The following is a 16,534-nucleotide window of genomic DNA, read 5'->3' on the forward strand; positions in this document are numbered from 1 at the left end:
TAATCACATTAAATTATATTGTTTTGCAACCAAGATAAATTAAAATGATAGGCGAAGCAGCAGCGTTTTGCGCCGCGCTCCACAGCAGCAGCACCACAGGCCAAGCCCGCCTCTTCGGCCGGGCGGCTCCTTTAAGGGGCGCGGGGCGTGTCCCGCCGCAGTTCTGACGTCTGGGCGCGGGGTGTCGCTCTAGATAACGTCTGCTCCCTCCCCTTCCAGATCTTTCTCGAACGCGCACCGCCCGCAGCCAGCGCAGCCCGAGCTCTTCCGGAAAGTGCCGAAGCCGCAGCCGGCGCCTGGCGGATTCCCCGCCGGCCGGCACAGCGCGCCTGCGCACAGGAGAGTAACTGCCGGTTGGTGGCCGGTGCTCCGCAGTGAGGGAGAGCCGGGTGAGGAGCCGGGTCCCGGGCGCGCACACGGTCTCTGCTGCCGCTGTAGTCACAGGCCGGTGGGGCGCGGGAAGCACCAGGCGCAGCCATGTCCGTGGTTGGCATTGACCTCGGCTTCCTCAACTGCTACATCGCTGTCGCGCGGAGCGGCGGTATCGAGACTATCGCCAACGAGTACAGCGACCGCTGCACCCCGTGAGTACCGGCCTTCCCGGCCCCGCGGTGCGCGGCGGCCGGCGCTGTGGGGCGGGTGGAGACGCGCGTGTCCCCGCGGGGCCTTGTCCTCTTCGCGGCCCACGGGCGCTCCCGCCCCAGCGCCGCTTGCTTCCCCGGCTCCCGCAGCGGGGCTCTGCCGGCCGGCGCCGAAGCCTCGCGAGCGTTGCGGAGCCGTGCGCGGCCGCGCTTGCCGGCCGAGCGCCACTTCCTCGGTAGCGCCGGAGATGTTTTAAGTAGGCGCAGAAATGCTGAAGTTGGTGCAGGAGGTTATGCGAGAAACGCACACCCCACCCCCCCCCCGCCCCAGCTTTCGACTCTTCCGTGTCCTTGAAATACCGCGTGGTGCTGGATGTGCCCCACGGCTCCTGAGGCACAATGGATTTTTTTTTTTTTTCTCTTTTCCTGGTAGCACTTTAGTTTCGTGTAGCAAAGATCTCGGTCAAGTGCATGTGTTTCTCCAACTCTGGAGCGGTTGCTAGGGCTTGAAGCATTTTCATTAACAGTTTTACGATGGAGCGGTGGCGAGGCTGGAGGGGAGGATGTTGGTTCACCGGCGGAGCAGAAGCGGCGCGATGAGTTCCCTGTGCCGAACCTGCATCTGCCGGCCCTGCCGTGCCCGGGTCTGGCACGGAGCTGGGGGGGCAGCGGGCAACGGCCGTGATGATGGGATACGCAAGAGGAGGTGGAGATTTTTCTCTTCTGTTTCTATGGGATACGTCTAGGATTTGTAGAGCTCTATCTGTGTGTAATTTTCAAGGAGGAATCAGGAATTCGTATAAATACTCATAAAAATCGAGTCTTGGATGGTGCTTCCTTTTATATAAGGAATTTGTAGCCAACGGCAGAAAGCCGTTTGTACGATGTGAGGCCATAGTAACTTTACCATTGCTGTCTTTTTGATGTCAGACAAATGTAGGGTTTGTTCTACTTTCTAAAAAGTTGTTTAGAAGTACAAAGAAGTTTGAGTGCTAAAATGCATACTGTCTGTATTAACCAGAATACCCTTCAGAATTCTTTTTACTACTTAAAAAAAGTACACTTTTCACATTAACTTTCCAGAAGGCATTATCCTTGTGCACATTTTGTGAGAAGTTCTGGGACCTTTCAGATTCTGTGGAAGGAACCCCTTGAAATTGTTGCCCAAAGAATCCTCAGGCAGCCACAGTCTCCCTCCTTCTTATGAAGAAGAGTGCTTCCAATTCTTAGGTATTCTTGGAGTGCCTTTTTTCCAGGTAGACTTCACAGAGGTTTCCCTGGATTTAATAATTTTTCACATTAATGTCTGAGTAACGGTACTTTCAAGACATTCACAAAGTGATTATGAAAGGGTTTTAAAAGCACAGGCAGTAGTTACTTCAAGTGACATTTTCCTTGGGTTTTTTTTTCTTTCTCTACAGTGTAATATAGAACACTAGGAACTTCCTTTCTAATGCTGTTGTCTTGAGGCAAACAAAAAACGTAAATAGAAATATAATGGGCTTATTAAGGGAAGCTTATCGTAGTAACTAAACCTTACTTGAAACAAGATTTGAGTGATTTAAGTAGATCTAACGATTAATCAAAACTTTGCTGCTGTGCTGCTTATTACACATAGCAACACAGTGAATTAACTATTTATATGTTCCTATGGAGATGCTTATGTCATTTAGATACTTGAAGTTAGCTAATAGTTAACATTGATTGGATCTGTCCCAAATACTTGGGACTTACTCCCAGAATTAGTGTGTTAATGTTTGTTGTGTCTGTGTAGTGTGGTATAAAAATATCTGAACTAGCTCTGGACAAGCTAGTACACTTTTCATGCGCAGTGTGCTGTTATTAAGCCATGTAAAGATACTGGGTTAGGTCCTAAAGATAGGACAGTCCTGGCTGTGCTCTACAGGGCTAATTGCTCTTTCTGGGCAAGGCTAATTAGTGCAGCCAGCTTCTAGTTTTAGAGCTGGTTCAGATATCTGTGCAATACAGCTGTGAACAGTATGGTGTTAGTGCACGTGTCTGTGCTCCAGACAACAGCGGTGTAGACTTACAGAAGATGTGTGCTATCTCAATTTAATATAACACTCTTAAGTCATAAATCCAGTGTCTCAGTTGTTACAATATTCGGGTGATCCTTTATTGTTTGCATTATCCTATAATCTAAGGCATGGGACTGTTAGCATTTGTAATATGTCCATCATATTCTTTAGCACAAGTATTTTAGAAAGAAAGGAAAAAGATTCTGCCATTAAGCCATCCATTTCAGTAGAACTTGTACTTATCGAGGCTTTTGCCATTAGTATCTCTTTGGATATTAACTGACACATAGCTTTTTCCAAACTGGGAACTCCAGCAAGTCTTGGATGCATTTCTAGTGAGCCTGGCATGCTAAACTCATGGCAAATGGCCCTTCCAACTGCTGTGCCTCACCACTGTGGTTTTGTGCAAAAACAGTTGATTTTTGACAGCTCTTAATTTTTTAGTAGCTTTTTCCAGACCGTGCGTAATCAATGTAATCACAGGTAACGTCGTCTTCATAACAATACATGGAGAGGATTGAAATGTCCTGGCGAAGGGAGTTGCTACCTTTAGAAAAGTCTGTGTGCTGTTCAAAATTCCTCTTCAAAGCAGGCTGAGGGTGGTGGTGAGGGAGACAGTTGAGTTGTCACGCTTGTATCCCTGTGGTGGATATGCTTCCTAAAGGGCTGTATTGGGTATGACTGAAGTGTTTGGAGCCAAAGAGCATGTTTTATTTTTTGACATCTCAGCTTCCCAGCCAAGGGAGGGAGAAGCAATCCATCCCCTTATGCTGGAAGGAACTGAGTAATTGAAGTAAACCATGGCAAGAACTTTAGTGGGCTAAGTAGCTTGTGACTTGATGCTTCATCCTTTGCAAAGGGGTATTTGCAAACACTACTATCAACAGAGTCAAATTCCTACACTGAAACAGTGTGTCGTAATAGCATTAACATGTTATAATCGTTATCCACAAAATAAATGTCTTGTAAACCATTTCCACGCTTTTAAAATCGCTCTTTTGTCTGACTTTTCTTCATTATTAGAAAGTGTAATTGAGAACTGTAGTGTTAAGCACCCTTAAAAATTGTAAAAGCCATTTGCAAAAGCTGAGCTACGTATTTGAAAATGTAGGTCAGTGCGTTGTCTTTTTGCAGCAGTTAAATATAGAGAAGGTTTTGCCTGTTTAGTATGGTGGTATAGCAGAAGAGGTTGCTACATAGTACGATCTGATGACGTACAGTGCCCTCATGGTAGTGTAGATGGCGAGGAGGAAGGAAGCAATCTACCTTTATGCATTCATTAAACCATTAAATTTGAACCTTATGAAATCTGGGTTGTAGCTGTTATTTACTACTGAATGGTTTTAGCCAGATAAATTCCTTTTTGGGGAAAGAGTTCTGTTTCAAATCTGTAAAGTGGAGGTGTGGCCATAGCAACTTTAAAAAGAAAAGTGTCCGAAGGCAGTAGTGAAGTGGCCGGCTGGTGGCTGGGGACCTGGGGCAGTCTTTCCTGGGGCTGGAGGGGAGGCCTGGAGGGGAGGCCTGGAGAGCTGCTCAGTGATAACCTGACAAGCAGCGTGCTGCAAGGGACCATGGACTGGAGAAGTTCCCAATCCCTTGGAAGCCGTTTCCAGACATCTCCCTTGGTGCCTGTTTGCAGTGCATACCTGGTAGTTCTCAGTCACAGGAGTGCTCAACAGTTTGTGGAACTGGGCTGTTCAGTTACCCTGGGCTTAGATGGTTTTTCTAATCGTTGTCTGATGATTATTGTTGCTAATGGCTTGTGCAGTACTAACAGACTTCAGGGTTGTTCAGTCAAGGAAACCTGACTGGTGAAGTTCAGGTTTTTGAACCAAATGTCACAGGGTTCTTTGGTTACAGGCTCTAACCTGAAAATAACCATAAATTCCTTACCTTCCCGATAAGATCTGTAGAACACGTTAGCTTTTAAAGAATATCTTAAATACAATTGTAATGGAAACAATTGTGGTTGCTTGCAGTTTCTAAACTAATTTGCAAAGCACAAAATAATTGGAATTCCCATGCAAGTTCTGGTGCATCACACAAGAATGCTGTTAAATACCACATCTGTGTTCTGCTACTTTAGTTTTTGTGGGTGTTTTAGAGTACCATGTAGATACTTGATAATATTTTCTTTTAAAGCTGATTTTTCTTTTTTTTCTGTTTTTACTTAGAGCATGTATATCTTTAGGATCCAAGACCCGGGCGATTGGGAATGCAGCAAAAAGCCAGGTAAACAGATCAGAACACACCATGTTACTTACCTGACTTATCTCCTGTTGAATTGTGGAAAGAAAAGTAATGAATAAACTTGATATTTCGCTGTCTTAAAGTAAGTTTTCTACAATAAGTGTACATTTCACAGTAAGATTTCCTGCTTCAGCAGTACATTCCCTGTATTAAAATGGCAACAGTATTTCTGCATTGTTTTGTCGTTCAGAGTAGAGAAATAGGAAGAAACAGAACACCTTCTTTCTTTCCCAGTAAAAGATTTTTTTTGCTTGTTTACTTATGACAGCAAGAATAGAGTTCATAATTAAATCTCCATTGAAAGTGGGGAGGAATACTGTGCTTATGTTTTAGAAATGTTGAAACTGAAGTTGAACAATGAAAGTTTGGTATAGATATTGGTTGTTGCTTATAACGTAACATTAATGCATCTTAGTAATTCACTGTCTTAATTTGGAACTTTGAACAGAAGTAAAATTTCTCTAATCCTCTGTAAATTCACTTGCAACCTAGGAAAACCTTCATTTGGAAGGAAAATATGTAAAAATTCATAATAGCCAGTGTGAATTTACGAATGCAAAATAGGTTGAGTATTTCTCTTTCTTTGCATTCATGCATCGTGTTAGCATGCCAAGAAGTGGACTTCCTTCCCTTTAGCGTGGAGTGTAGGTGACTGGAAATGTAAAGCTGCTTTGCCTGGCGGATATAAAGCTGATAGAGCCCACTGGTAGTGCCGTGAGCAGCCACTATATGCAGAGGCTGCATCACTTTCATTCTGAGAAACTCCACTTTTTATCTGAGCTCAACACCCAAACTTTGCTGGCAAAGAGATGTCCTGTCAGTATTTTTCCCAGCTACTAAGTTTACTATTTAGACTGGCAAAGTAGACTAGTTTATCTTGGAGAAATTGCCATAGAGTAATTTCTTTTGATAGCTTAAATATTGTTTGTTATTATGTGTTTGTTCTGGTCCTTTCTTTACTTGAAGTCTGTCCTTAAAGCAATTAGATTGAAACACTAGTGTGAGAATAGGTGTGGGAAGGCTTTATGTCCAGATGGGATCTGAATTAGAGGAGAATTTTGAAATGAAATGCGTTAATTTGTTGAAGCTTCGTTTAAAGTTGATGTGGTTAATAACTTCACTCATTCCTGCTGACAGCCATTGAAACAATATATAATATGATCTCAAATATGGCACACTATTTCAGACAGCTGCTCTAAAATAAAAGGTAAAGTGAAAATTGCTAAGAGCAAGCTAGTGGATATTAAAGAGGGAAGTAAACATGACTTTATTTTTTTAATGGAGACCACAGATTAAAAATCTGATGCTTTTTTATCTCTCTCCACCATTTGCTTTCCAGTAAATTTGTGGGGCTTGACACGGGTCTTCAATATGTGCATTAAGCACAGCATAGCCAGAGTTCCTTTCTGGATGGTCTTCTATTGTCTGCATGTTGTGGGTAATTAAAAATAAAATATTTTCTCCACAGATTGTCACAAATGTAAAAAATACATTACACGGCTTCAAAAAACTGCATGGAAGAGCATTTGAAGATCCTTACATACAAGCTGAAAGGGCCAGACTTCCCTATGAACTTCAGAAGATGCCAAATGGTTCTGTAGGAGTTAAGGTGAGTTAGAGCTTTGTGCAGAACATCTTCAGTGGTAGAGATGAGCACTTTGGACCTTTGCAGTAACATGTGCTCAAATATTGTACTTTCTCTGAGTTGTCTGTTGAGGTTTCTCATCAACTGTATCATCTTTCTATAGTCACATTAGTAGCTTTTCGCCTTATCTTACTAGATCTACTTCCAAATCATATAATTACAGTGTGTATTACTCATCTGAGTTTAGGTCTTAAAGACATGCAGAGACCAAGTTTCAGGAAAACAAGGTAACACTCTGAAGATGTAATCTGAACAAGTTATTTTTATTTTGCTTCCAAACTAAATGACTGGAAACTGCTCAAAGTTCAGGCCTCCTGGCTTCAGTCTCTGAATGTATCTATCTTTTAGCATTTTAATTTGGATTGGGAGTGCACTTCTGAGGCAAATCTCCCAATCATCTTAGTGCACTTTGGTTTGCTTTGTGGTGTGGCTTTGTACCATACAACGTGAGTTTCTTCTGTGTTACCTGCTCGTGTCGTGCTAATTGCCAGTGTAAATACAGCTGCTGCGCATCTTTCTGGGTTTCCCTGGAAGTGTTTGGGATTGCTACAGAGATGGCAACTCGTCAGGAATTCAGAACATAGAAGCTCCTATGAAGGCTGAAGATTTAGATGTGTTTCCTGAGCAGGGCAGGACCGTTAAAATTGCTTCATTTGCCCCTTCTGCACCTCATGTGCTTGAGTGACCCTTGCAGGAAGCAAATGTTCCTTGGGTTTGCTCCAAAACTCTTTTTAGCTCTTGTTAGGATGCATGTGATTCTATAGGTATCATGCATTTTCTGTTTGGGTTTACTTAATTTTTTTAATACAAAGAACAGAAATATTGTAGCATTGTGAGTAGTCCTTCAAGATAACTCAGATGTTGAGGTTTCCCACAAAACAACTTTCAGCTAAACTGAACTGATACGATTTGGTGCAAGTAACACAAATCCATAGCATCGATTGATGTGGAGAGTCTGGTGCTAAACTTGGGTCTCATTGCTCAGAATTCCCCAAAAAATGTCTAAGATGCACATCTTAGAGAAAAGTTGAGATGATTTATTACAGAAGTGCAATTCTGTGTTTCAGGTAAGATACCTGGATGAAGACAGACTGTTTGCAGTTGAACAGATTACAGGAATGTTATTGGCCAAACTTAAAGAGACTTCAGAAAGTGCTTTGAAGAAGCCAGTGGCAGACTGCGTGATTTCAGTAAGTTGTAATGTATTTATTGCGATTCTTTATATAGATAACTTTGTGTAAGCTAATACCATTTTTGCCATGGTGCAATGGTAAGAGATACAAGTAATGGATAGAAATCACACCCCCCAAGAATGGGCCTTTATTATAGGTTTTTCCAAATAAGGATACTTTCGTAATCGTGTATGAGGAGATCGAAAATTTGTTAAGAATGTGCTTTCAGAGAGAACATACTTCTTAAACTGATTGAAACTGGCTAACTCAAAGTGCTACATATAGTAATCCTGATTAATATAGTTCCAGTAATAAATGGGAACTGTCCCATGTGTAACCTTGTCTTCCTTGGTTCCTCAGAACCTTTCCAAATTCATGTTAAATTTCTTCATTGTTACATAGCTGAACAGTGGGTTGTAGTGTAGTTGAGTTGCCTGAACTTTATGGCTCTGAGGGTCATACTAGCAATTTGAGAAGCCCAAACTAGCTGTGTTTGTTTGAAAAGGTCTTTTTATTTGTCTAGTTTACTTGTGTTGGGTTTTTTTAGCTAGTGTTCACACCCATGGGTGGGAGGAAGGGAGTGGAAGCAGAGAGCTTGAAAACATGAGGTTTTGTTCCTGATATAAAGTCCTAAATATCTGCTGTTCACATTCTTTGTTTACTGCTTGACTTCTGGTGAGAAGTCTGGGCATGAAGTATTGAGGTTATCCCTTCTCTGTCAGACAGACATGAGAACCGGAAAGCTTTATACTTGGCTGTTAGAAATCTGCTTTGATCTTCTTCCTTGCTTCCTTATCGTATACAAAGACACTTGCAGAGAATACCTCCCACACAAACAAGGTTCCTTGGTAATACACCACAATGGTAGCTAATGAAATAGATGCTAGAATGCACTTCTATGTCTGAAACTTCACAGAAGTAGCAGATGTAGCAACTGATTGCAGCTGGTTTCTAAATGGGCTCTGATTGTGCTTTGGCTGTTTTTGGTGGAACTGAATATTGTAGTGCACTGTAAGCTGGCACGGTGCTGGAGGTGATAACTAAAAATTGGATGCAAGTTCAGTTGTAACACACAGTTCAGCATTTAGTTCTGGTACTGCTGTAGTGCAACAACTTATTTCGTATGAATATTTATTGTGTCGACGTTATGCTATACAAACGTTTTCTGAAACAGGTAATGATTTTAAGATCAGAGACTCATCAGAAGAGTCCGAAAAAACATTTTCAGTTGTTTCATGCTAAAATCTACTTTGTTTAAAATGCAGCTCTTGGCTGTCACTTCATTTTTGTCGTATTTTGAAGTTTAAATTAAAATATGCACTAAAATGAATTACCTAGCTGTTCAATTCAGGCTGCCTTATTAATGTGAGGTTAGCATATAGCAGTTTCTTGTGGTATTGAAACTTACAGCATTGTTTCTTCAAATTAAAAAGTCTATATTTCATAATATCCTGTGTAATTATTTTTTTTGAAACAGGTACCCAGTTTCTTCACTGATGCTGAGAGAAGGTCTGTAATGGCAGCTGCACAGATCGCAGGATTAAATTGTCTGAAACTGATGAATGAAACTACAGCAGGTAAAGGGTAGCAACACTTTTTTTTTACTCATTCAGGCTATTGAATCTGTGAGAGTGATGACGTACTCCTGTTACACAATGAGGAGCTTGGGAAAAAGCTACCTAGGCTAGCACTGCCCAATCCAGCTTGGGAACTGGAAACACAACAACCGTGTCAGCAGGGTGGTGTTCAGCACTTAAGAGACAAGATGAGAGGCTGGGTTTGCTAACTTGACTAGAGTCCCACCTGAAAACAGCTGCCCTGCTGCCAAAGTGAAGCTGGCATCTCTTCTTATGTCTCTGCTGTGCCATGCAGCTATAGCAGCTGTATTGGGAAGGCCTGAGCTAGCTTCGGAATCTCTTCATAATCCAGCTGGGGTATGCACCTGACCTAAATTCTCAATTGTGTTTTTAAAAACTGGTATAGTACGGCATTATCAGATGTCACCTGCATCTGTCTGAACGATTACAGTAAGTACGTTATTTATAGGTATGTAGTGAGGTCTTTCAGAAGCGTGATATTTCCCATGCTTTTGCTCTCCATTGCACTTCCAAATGACCTTATTTGTATCTCTTTCAGTTTATTTACAGTTAGCTCTTAATATAGCTCTTCTTTCCCCAGTTTGACAAAACAGTGATGTAACTGAATTTTCTTTCCAGCTTAATGGAAGATGGGTGTGCTGGACTAAAAATAATGGAAGTATTGGTGAAATACTTTTTTATCATAAGCTAATATTTATTTGAAGTGAAATACATTGAAGGGAAATTTTAAAACATGTAATCCAAAGATTTTTCATTTTCAACTACTTAGTATATATGCGTTAAAAGCTGCTTCTACGCAAACTGCATTTTTATGGACCTTTTTCTGGAAGCAGACTTGCTGATCATACTTGGAAGCAAACTGTATGACTTTTCAAAGTGTCTAAATCAAGTCAAGCATAAGTCTGTGGGAGAATGACAGTTGAAATTTGTGAAAATCCAGTCAGTTGTAGCATTGGCACAACTGTTGTTTCTATGAAGTAGTTTCTATGAAGTTTACTGCCCTCCTCTGGTTTTGGTGGACTCTTGGTAGTATATAAAAATATGTTACACTTCATGGGAACTAAAGTTGGAGCAGTTTAAACCAGTAACTTATTTTTTTCCTTGATTGAAATTGTTTGATTTATAGTCTCAAGCAACTTTCCAAATAAGTGCTGGCATTGAAATCTTAGATTCTTATAAAATAGTCTTTAAAACATTTTTTTTCTCTCTTGAGCATGCTTGAGTTTTGCAAAACTGAGGTAAAAATATTGAAAGTAAGGCATTTCAAAGGAGAGGTATAGGCATGAGGCTTAATCTGTGAAATGTCACAAATTAAAATGTTAATTTGTCTGCAAGCAGAACTGAAATACAAGGTGATGCTTTAGGAGCATTAAGTCCTCATTTGACATCTCTTTCCTCCATTGACAGTAAAAAATGTGATTTTAACTTGTTAACTTTCTTTGTGGTGAGCTGCTTTATATTTGAACAATAATTCTTAAACAGAAGCAAAAATAATCAGTCTTATAAATCCTGGATTTAAAAATTTATATTTATGGTGGCACATACACTACTGACTTCAGTGCTTTGGAGGCGCACAGCATGCAGTTGTTGTTGGAAAGAGATGTTAGGTTATACAGAATAGTTAAATGTCAATTATATGAATGAACATGAGGTAACTTACTAGTGTAACTATAAATCAAACAGTAAAAAATGAAAAGAAAGAACGTGGCGACTCATTATGGTCTAAAACTTGTGACCCTTTTGACCCTTATGTTCTATTTGAGTAGAGTAATGGAGATGTTCACAAAGAGGAACCATAAGTAGTGTCCTTCCGTTGCCTTTTTCTGCAGTGCTTTTAGGGTGTATTTACAGTTGTGTACAGCTTTCCCTTGACGTGGCGGGTTGGTGTTTTTCAGTTGCACTGGCCTATGGGATATATAAGCAAGATCTGCCAGCCTTGGAAGAGAAGCCAAGAAATGTGGTCTTTGTAGATATGGGGCATTCTGCATATCAGGTTTCAATCTGTGCTTTTAACAAGGGAAAACTGAAGGTAAGGTTTTATACAGTATAATCCCATATACCTGAAGTACTTAATTGTACAATACTCAAAATACTGTTCTGTGGGAATTTGGGGGTATTTTTATAAATAAATAAATGTCTATAGCAAATATTTTTGAAATGCAGAATACAAAACATTTATTATTTTTCAGCTATTTTGCAAATCCATTTTTATAAAATGCAGAAAGGAAGTACCCCAGAGAGTTTTTTGAAAAGTACTTGGCAATTAAGCATATTGCACGGTTTTTATGCTATGTTTTATCACTTAAGTATATGCATTTTTCTGGTAGTCTCATAAGCATTGTAGTTGTGCGTCTGACTTGTATATGGGAAATTGTTGAACTGTCCTGAATTGCTCTATGATTTTTTTTCTTTTTTTCTGCCACCCATGATGGTTCAAAATCTAAATTCAGTAAGATGTGAAGTAAAGCAGAACAGTCTTCTCTTCCAGTTTGGATATTTTTGTCTTTGAGCTACTGATGGCTGAGTGGTTTTGTATATTTGTTTGGTAGCAGAATGTGGTCATCTGAAGTCATATGAAGATGATAGAAGGTTTTTCTGTTTCAAGTAAATGACACAGAACTAGTAATAGGATGACAAAATAGCTATCCTAGTCTGTCTTTAAGTTAGTAAACTGGGTAGGGGCTGCAGTATGGTAGGAAATACCATGGTAGATGCAATAGTATTTTATTTGGGGAGGGCAAAAACTAAATAATTGAGGAGTGGTTGGGGTTTTTTTTAAGTTCTGTTGGGCAACTACATAGAAAATGGTGAGAGAACTAATTTTCCTATATCAAACCTGTGTTTAAAGGTGTTAACTTCTAAAGCCAGTGTCTGTATGAAAGCTATCTCTGTATCTAAGCAAACATCATCTAAAAACTTTTTAATCTCTGCTCTTTCACTTCTGTGCAGGTCTTAGCTACTACTTTTGACCCTTTCTTAGGTGGCAGGAATTTCGATGAGGCTTTGGTAGACTACTTCTCTGAAGAATTTAGGACGAAATACAAACTGAATGTAAAAGAGAATCCCCGAGCACTGCTACGATTGTATCAGGAATGTGAAAAACTAAAGAAGCTTATGAGTGCAAATGCTTCTGACCTTCCACTCAACATTGAGTGCTTCATGAATGACCTTGATGTCTCCAGTAAGATGAACAGGTACTGTGCATCATTTTCACTGCAGTGCAGCGAGGTGGGGTCTCTGTGCTGTCCTGTGACATGAAATGCTTTCCCTGTTCCGCAGAGCTCAGTTTGAGCAGTTGTGTGCTGCCCTGCTGGCCAGAGTGGAGCCTCCTCTGAGAGCAGCCATGGATCAAGCTAGTAAGTAGGAGTTAATTTAGGTACTATTTTCGGTTCAAGAAAGTAACTAGTAATTCAGTTATCCGAGATCTCTTTAATGATTATCTTTTTAATATATTTTTGTATTTATTAGAATTGCAAAGCTAAGTACTGAAAAGTTAAATGTAAGTTCCATTCATATGCTTGTCATGTATGCATGATCCCATTCCTGCCTCATTTAGTGCACCTGTCACTTTGCAACCCTAATTTATTGACCCTCATTCACCCTGCGTAATGGAAAAGGTTGGCCCTATGAAAGAGTATTTAAAAAAATAAATGTAAACCAACCAAACCAAAACCATGATGGGAAAAACTATTATTCTTTACTGCAACTGTCTGGCCAGCCTGTTCCATATGTGATACATACATGTCCTCACTGACCTGAGAATTTGGCAGTATATCCTTAAAATAAATTATCTGAAGCATGTGCAAATAACAACTTTATTTTTTTTGCCTAATGTAGTGTAAAGGAGAGAATTAGACTTTGCCAGGAAAAGGTTTTAGCCCTAATTACAGCATCTTCAACTAAAAGAGAGAGAAAATTTCTGCTTACCTTGTGACTTGGCTAGATAACTAAAACAGGGAGTAAGAACCTGAATAACTGCTGGGCAGAACTGTTCAAGGACTGACAGTTGTATCTTGAATCCAGAATTAAAAAGTTACCCTGTGAGCACAGTCTAATATTACGTATTTTTAGTTAAGGGTTTTGCTTTTCTTTATTGGCAAACAAAATTAAACTAAACATAAAATGAAGTATATTTGGGATTCATTTTGTTCTTGTTTGTGAGGAGTGAGGCATTGTCCAGTAGTGCAGTGCTGCCAAAGAAAACCCAGTTGCACACACTTGAGTTTACACATATCAGAGAGGGGATGCACATGGACAATGCATTTCAGACAATAGCTGTCCTCATTTATGCTTGGCTTCTGCATTTTCCAGGACTACGTAACTAGAAAACTTGGTAGCCTACAGGAGGGACAGAGATTTTGAATAGGGCACATCGTGACAAAGCTGGTTTTAAAGATCATGTCGGCCATTGAATATATTCAGTGCTTGTCTCTGTCTAGATAAGGGAACTCTGTTGCTGTTGTTGTCCAAAGACAGCTTTGCTATCTTGATGGTAACTTAAGGCCATGCACTCTCTCTTCTAGAACTTCAGCGTGAAGATATCTACAGTATAGAAATAGTAGGTGGGGCTACTAGAATTCCAGCAGTGAAGGAACAGATCTCTAACTTTTTCTGTAAAGAAATAAGCACCACACTAAATGCTGATGAAGCTGTTGCAAGAGGCTGTGCCTTGCAGGTATAGTTATTGAAATTAAACTTCAGTATTGCTTATTTAACTTGATGTACTAATGAAATACAGCTAACCAAAACCAAAAGGTACTATAGCTGAAACAAGATGTAGAGTCTTACTTGCTCTTTCACCAGTTGGTGACAGTGACGATGTCAGAAACGATTGTATTTCACCTGGTAATTTGCCACTGAGTCATCTTAGAAGGATGGTCTTGTGAGAGGCCTGTTAAATTTGATAAACCACATAGCACTGTTCCACTTCTGTGGAGTCATTTGGAAGCTTTGCTGGCTGTCTTTACTGACAGTCACTAGGAAAGTAGCATCTGTTATTAACTTAATTAACTCTTTCAGTTCAGTTAACTTTCTACAAAGCACAGGAAGTTTCTGTTAAAGTTCTGCAGTAAGCAGGGCCTCTATGTGACCTATAGGACTTGTAGCCTTTTTGCACTAAAGTACTTATTATTGTACTTGTTATTTATTTGACTACATGGATATAATGAAATTTCATTTCTTTCTAGTGTGCAATTCTTTCCCCGGCTTTTAAAGTGCGTGAATTTTCCATCACAGATGTTGTTCCTTATTCTGTAACATTAAGATGGAAATCATCTTACGAAGAAGGAACAGGGTAAGTTGTATGGTGCCTGATAAAAAGTGTCTGTTTGTATGTGTATGTAAAGAAAAATGTTAAGCTACGGGAAAGACCAGGCCTCAGACTTCGAAGCTGTCACCCACTCCAACAGTTTTAATTTTTTTGCATTATACGTCTTGATTTCCAACTACTGCTTAATTGGAAATACATTTAATTAAAAAATGTTTGTGTGAAGTTGCTTCCTTTTTTTGTGTGACATAGAATCTATAGTCCGGCTTTGAGACCTGTAGGCTTTCAACCTGGCACTCTTGTCATAAACAGACTTAAACTAGTTAGCTGCTTGGTTAGCACAGCTGCTGATCATTAACATACCTTGATTTTTATTATCTGTTATGTTCAGTGGTTTAATCTTTGTTAATATTTTACTGCTTTAGGGAATGTGAAGTCTTCAGTAAGAACCATGCTGCTCCATTCTCGAAAGTAATTACTTTTCACAAGAAAGAGCCTTTTGACCTAGAAGCTTACTATACCCAGCCACATGAAGTGCCTTATCCTGATTCCAGAATAGGTAAGAACATGTGAATGAAAGCCCTATACCCTACTCCTCTTGACTATGGCAAAAGTGGTTCTTTTTTTTTTTTTTTTTTTTTTTTAAGATGGTACTTCTATATTTCCGAGGTTATAGGAAAGCCAAGGTTCTTTAGAAAGGCTCCGCACGATCTTCTTGGTTTAGGTGGGGTGATCAAACAGCACCAACGTTGTCTTTTGAGAGTTACTAGAAATTTTGTTTCTTCTTTGTATCAGTCTTCACTTTGAAAAAGGAGGTACAAAGAGTTTAGTGCTATATTGTCTGGTTCTTTCAACCTCTCTAAAATGTCCCAGCCTGGATTTTTTCAAAGAAATTGGATCAAAGGAGCTGTTATCCTGGTATCCATCTGTATTTTTCTGTTAATCTAAGAACATACAGTATAGGCATATCCTGACTGTAAGCATCTGTAGGAGTCTAACGTATTAGATGGTATGAATAAGTTTCCTGGTAGCTAATATTACCTTACTTGCAGTTATTAGCAGACTTCTCAGAGTCTCTAATTTACAGTTTTATTTACTGATTTAGGAATTGGATGTAAACTTGGTGCTACCTATTTAGTTGTCTACAGAAGGAGTCTGTCATCTTTAGGAAAGAACATTCTTCTTTACATGTGCACAGTCTGCATCATTAACACTCATATTTCCAACAAGTTTCAAAGTATCAATGTCGCTGCTTCCAGAAGCGTGGATAAGCAGTGTGTGACCAAATTCAAATAGAATCTTTAATTTCTGTTAATATTTTATTCTTCAATGTGAAGTTTGAGTTACAGGGATAAAAGAAACCATTTGAGATGAATCGCAGAGCAATTTCTCTAGTGTGATGGTTAGAGAAGGCAACAGAGAATGCCTAATGAAGTGTTATCTTGGTTTTTTTTTTTTAATGAAATACAGATAATTAACAAGATGGTTTTGCTTTATCAGTTAACTGATGATAATTGGGGAACCAGATTTTAGGTTATCTAGCTGCAGCTTACACTGTAGAAATGACAGCTAAGTAGGAAGTTTCCAGAGACTTGACTTAAATTGTATAAAGTTACTATTTAAATTAACACCCTTCAAGGAATGTACTTTATTTGTTGTTTTCCTCTTTCACTATTTTTTTGGAATTATTAAAACCCTCTTTGTTTTTTCAAGGGCGTTTCACTATTCAAAATGTTGGTCCCCAACACGATGGTGACAATTCCAAAGTGAAGGTTAAAGTGCGCGTCAATATTCACGGCCTTTTCAGTGTGGCTAATGCCTCTATAATAGAGAAGCAACACATAGAGGGAGATCACAATGACACACCTATGGACACTGAATCATCAAGCAAGAGCCAAGGCAGAGATGATGAGCTGGTATGTAAACTTGTAAATATCTACACCCCTTGTAATTCTGACAAGAGAGCCAATAATTGGAGATTAA

The 16,534-nt window shown here is 39.7% G+C and overlaps 1 protein-coding gene across 1 annotated transcript in view; it reads left to right on the forward strand.

The window, feature by feature from the left end:
• Positions 1–241: 241 nt before the first annotated feature.
• Positions 242–16,534, forward strand: part of HSPA4L (heat shock protein family A (Hsp70) member 4 like) — a 29,574-nt gene continuing 13,281 nt past the window's right edge. The window contains exons 1-12 of the mRNA XM_065633446.1: positions 242–584; positions 4,795–4,852; positions 6,339–6,479; positions 7,583–7,705; positions 9,165–9,264; positions 11,181–11,314; positions 12,235–12,479; positions 12,565–12,641; positions 13,809–13,960; positions 14,472–14,578; positions 14,977–15,110; positions 16,265–16,467. Coding sequence (XP_065489518.1) covers positions 478–584; positions 4,795–4,852; positions 6,339–6,479; positions 7,583–7,705; positions 9,165–9,264; positions 11,181–11,314; positions 12,235–12,479; positions 12,565–12,641; positions 13,809–13,960; positions 14,472–14,578; positions 14,977–15,110; positions 16,265–16,467 — 1,581 coding nt within the window. The 5' untranslated portion in view covers positions 242–477. The remainder of the gene's footprint in view (positions 585–4,794; positions 4,853–6,338; positions 6,480–7,582; positions 7,706–9,164; positions 9,265–11,180; positions 11,315–12,234; positions 12,480–12,564; positions 12,642–13,808; positions 13,961–14,471; positions 14,579–14,976; positions 15,111–16,264; positions 16,468–16,534) is intronic.

The sequence above is a fragment of the Caloenas nicobarica genome, chromosome 4 (assembly GCF_036013445.1).
Source record: "Caloenas nicobarica isolate bCalNic1 chromosome 4, bCalNic1.hap1, whole genome shotgun sequence".
Classification (NCBI taxonomy): domain Eukaryota; kingdom Metazoa; phylum Chordata; class Aves; order Columbiformes; family Columbidae; genus Caloenas; species Caloenas nicobarica.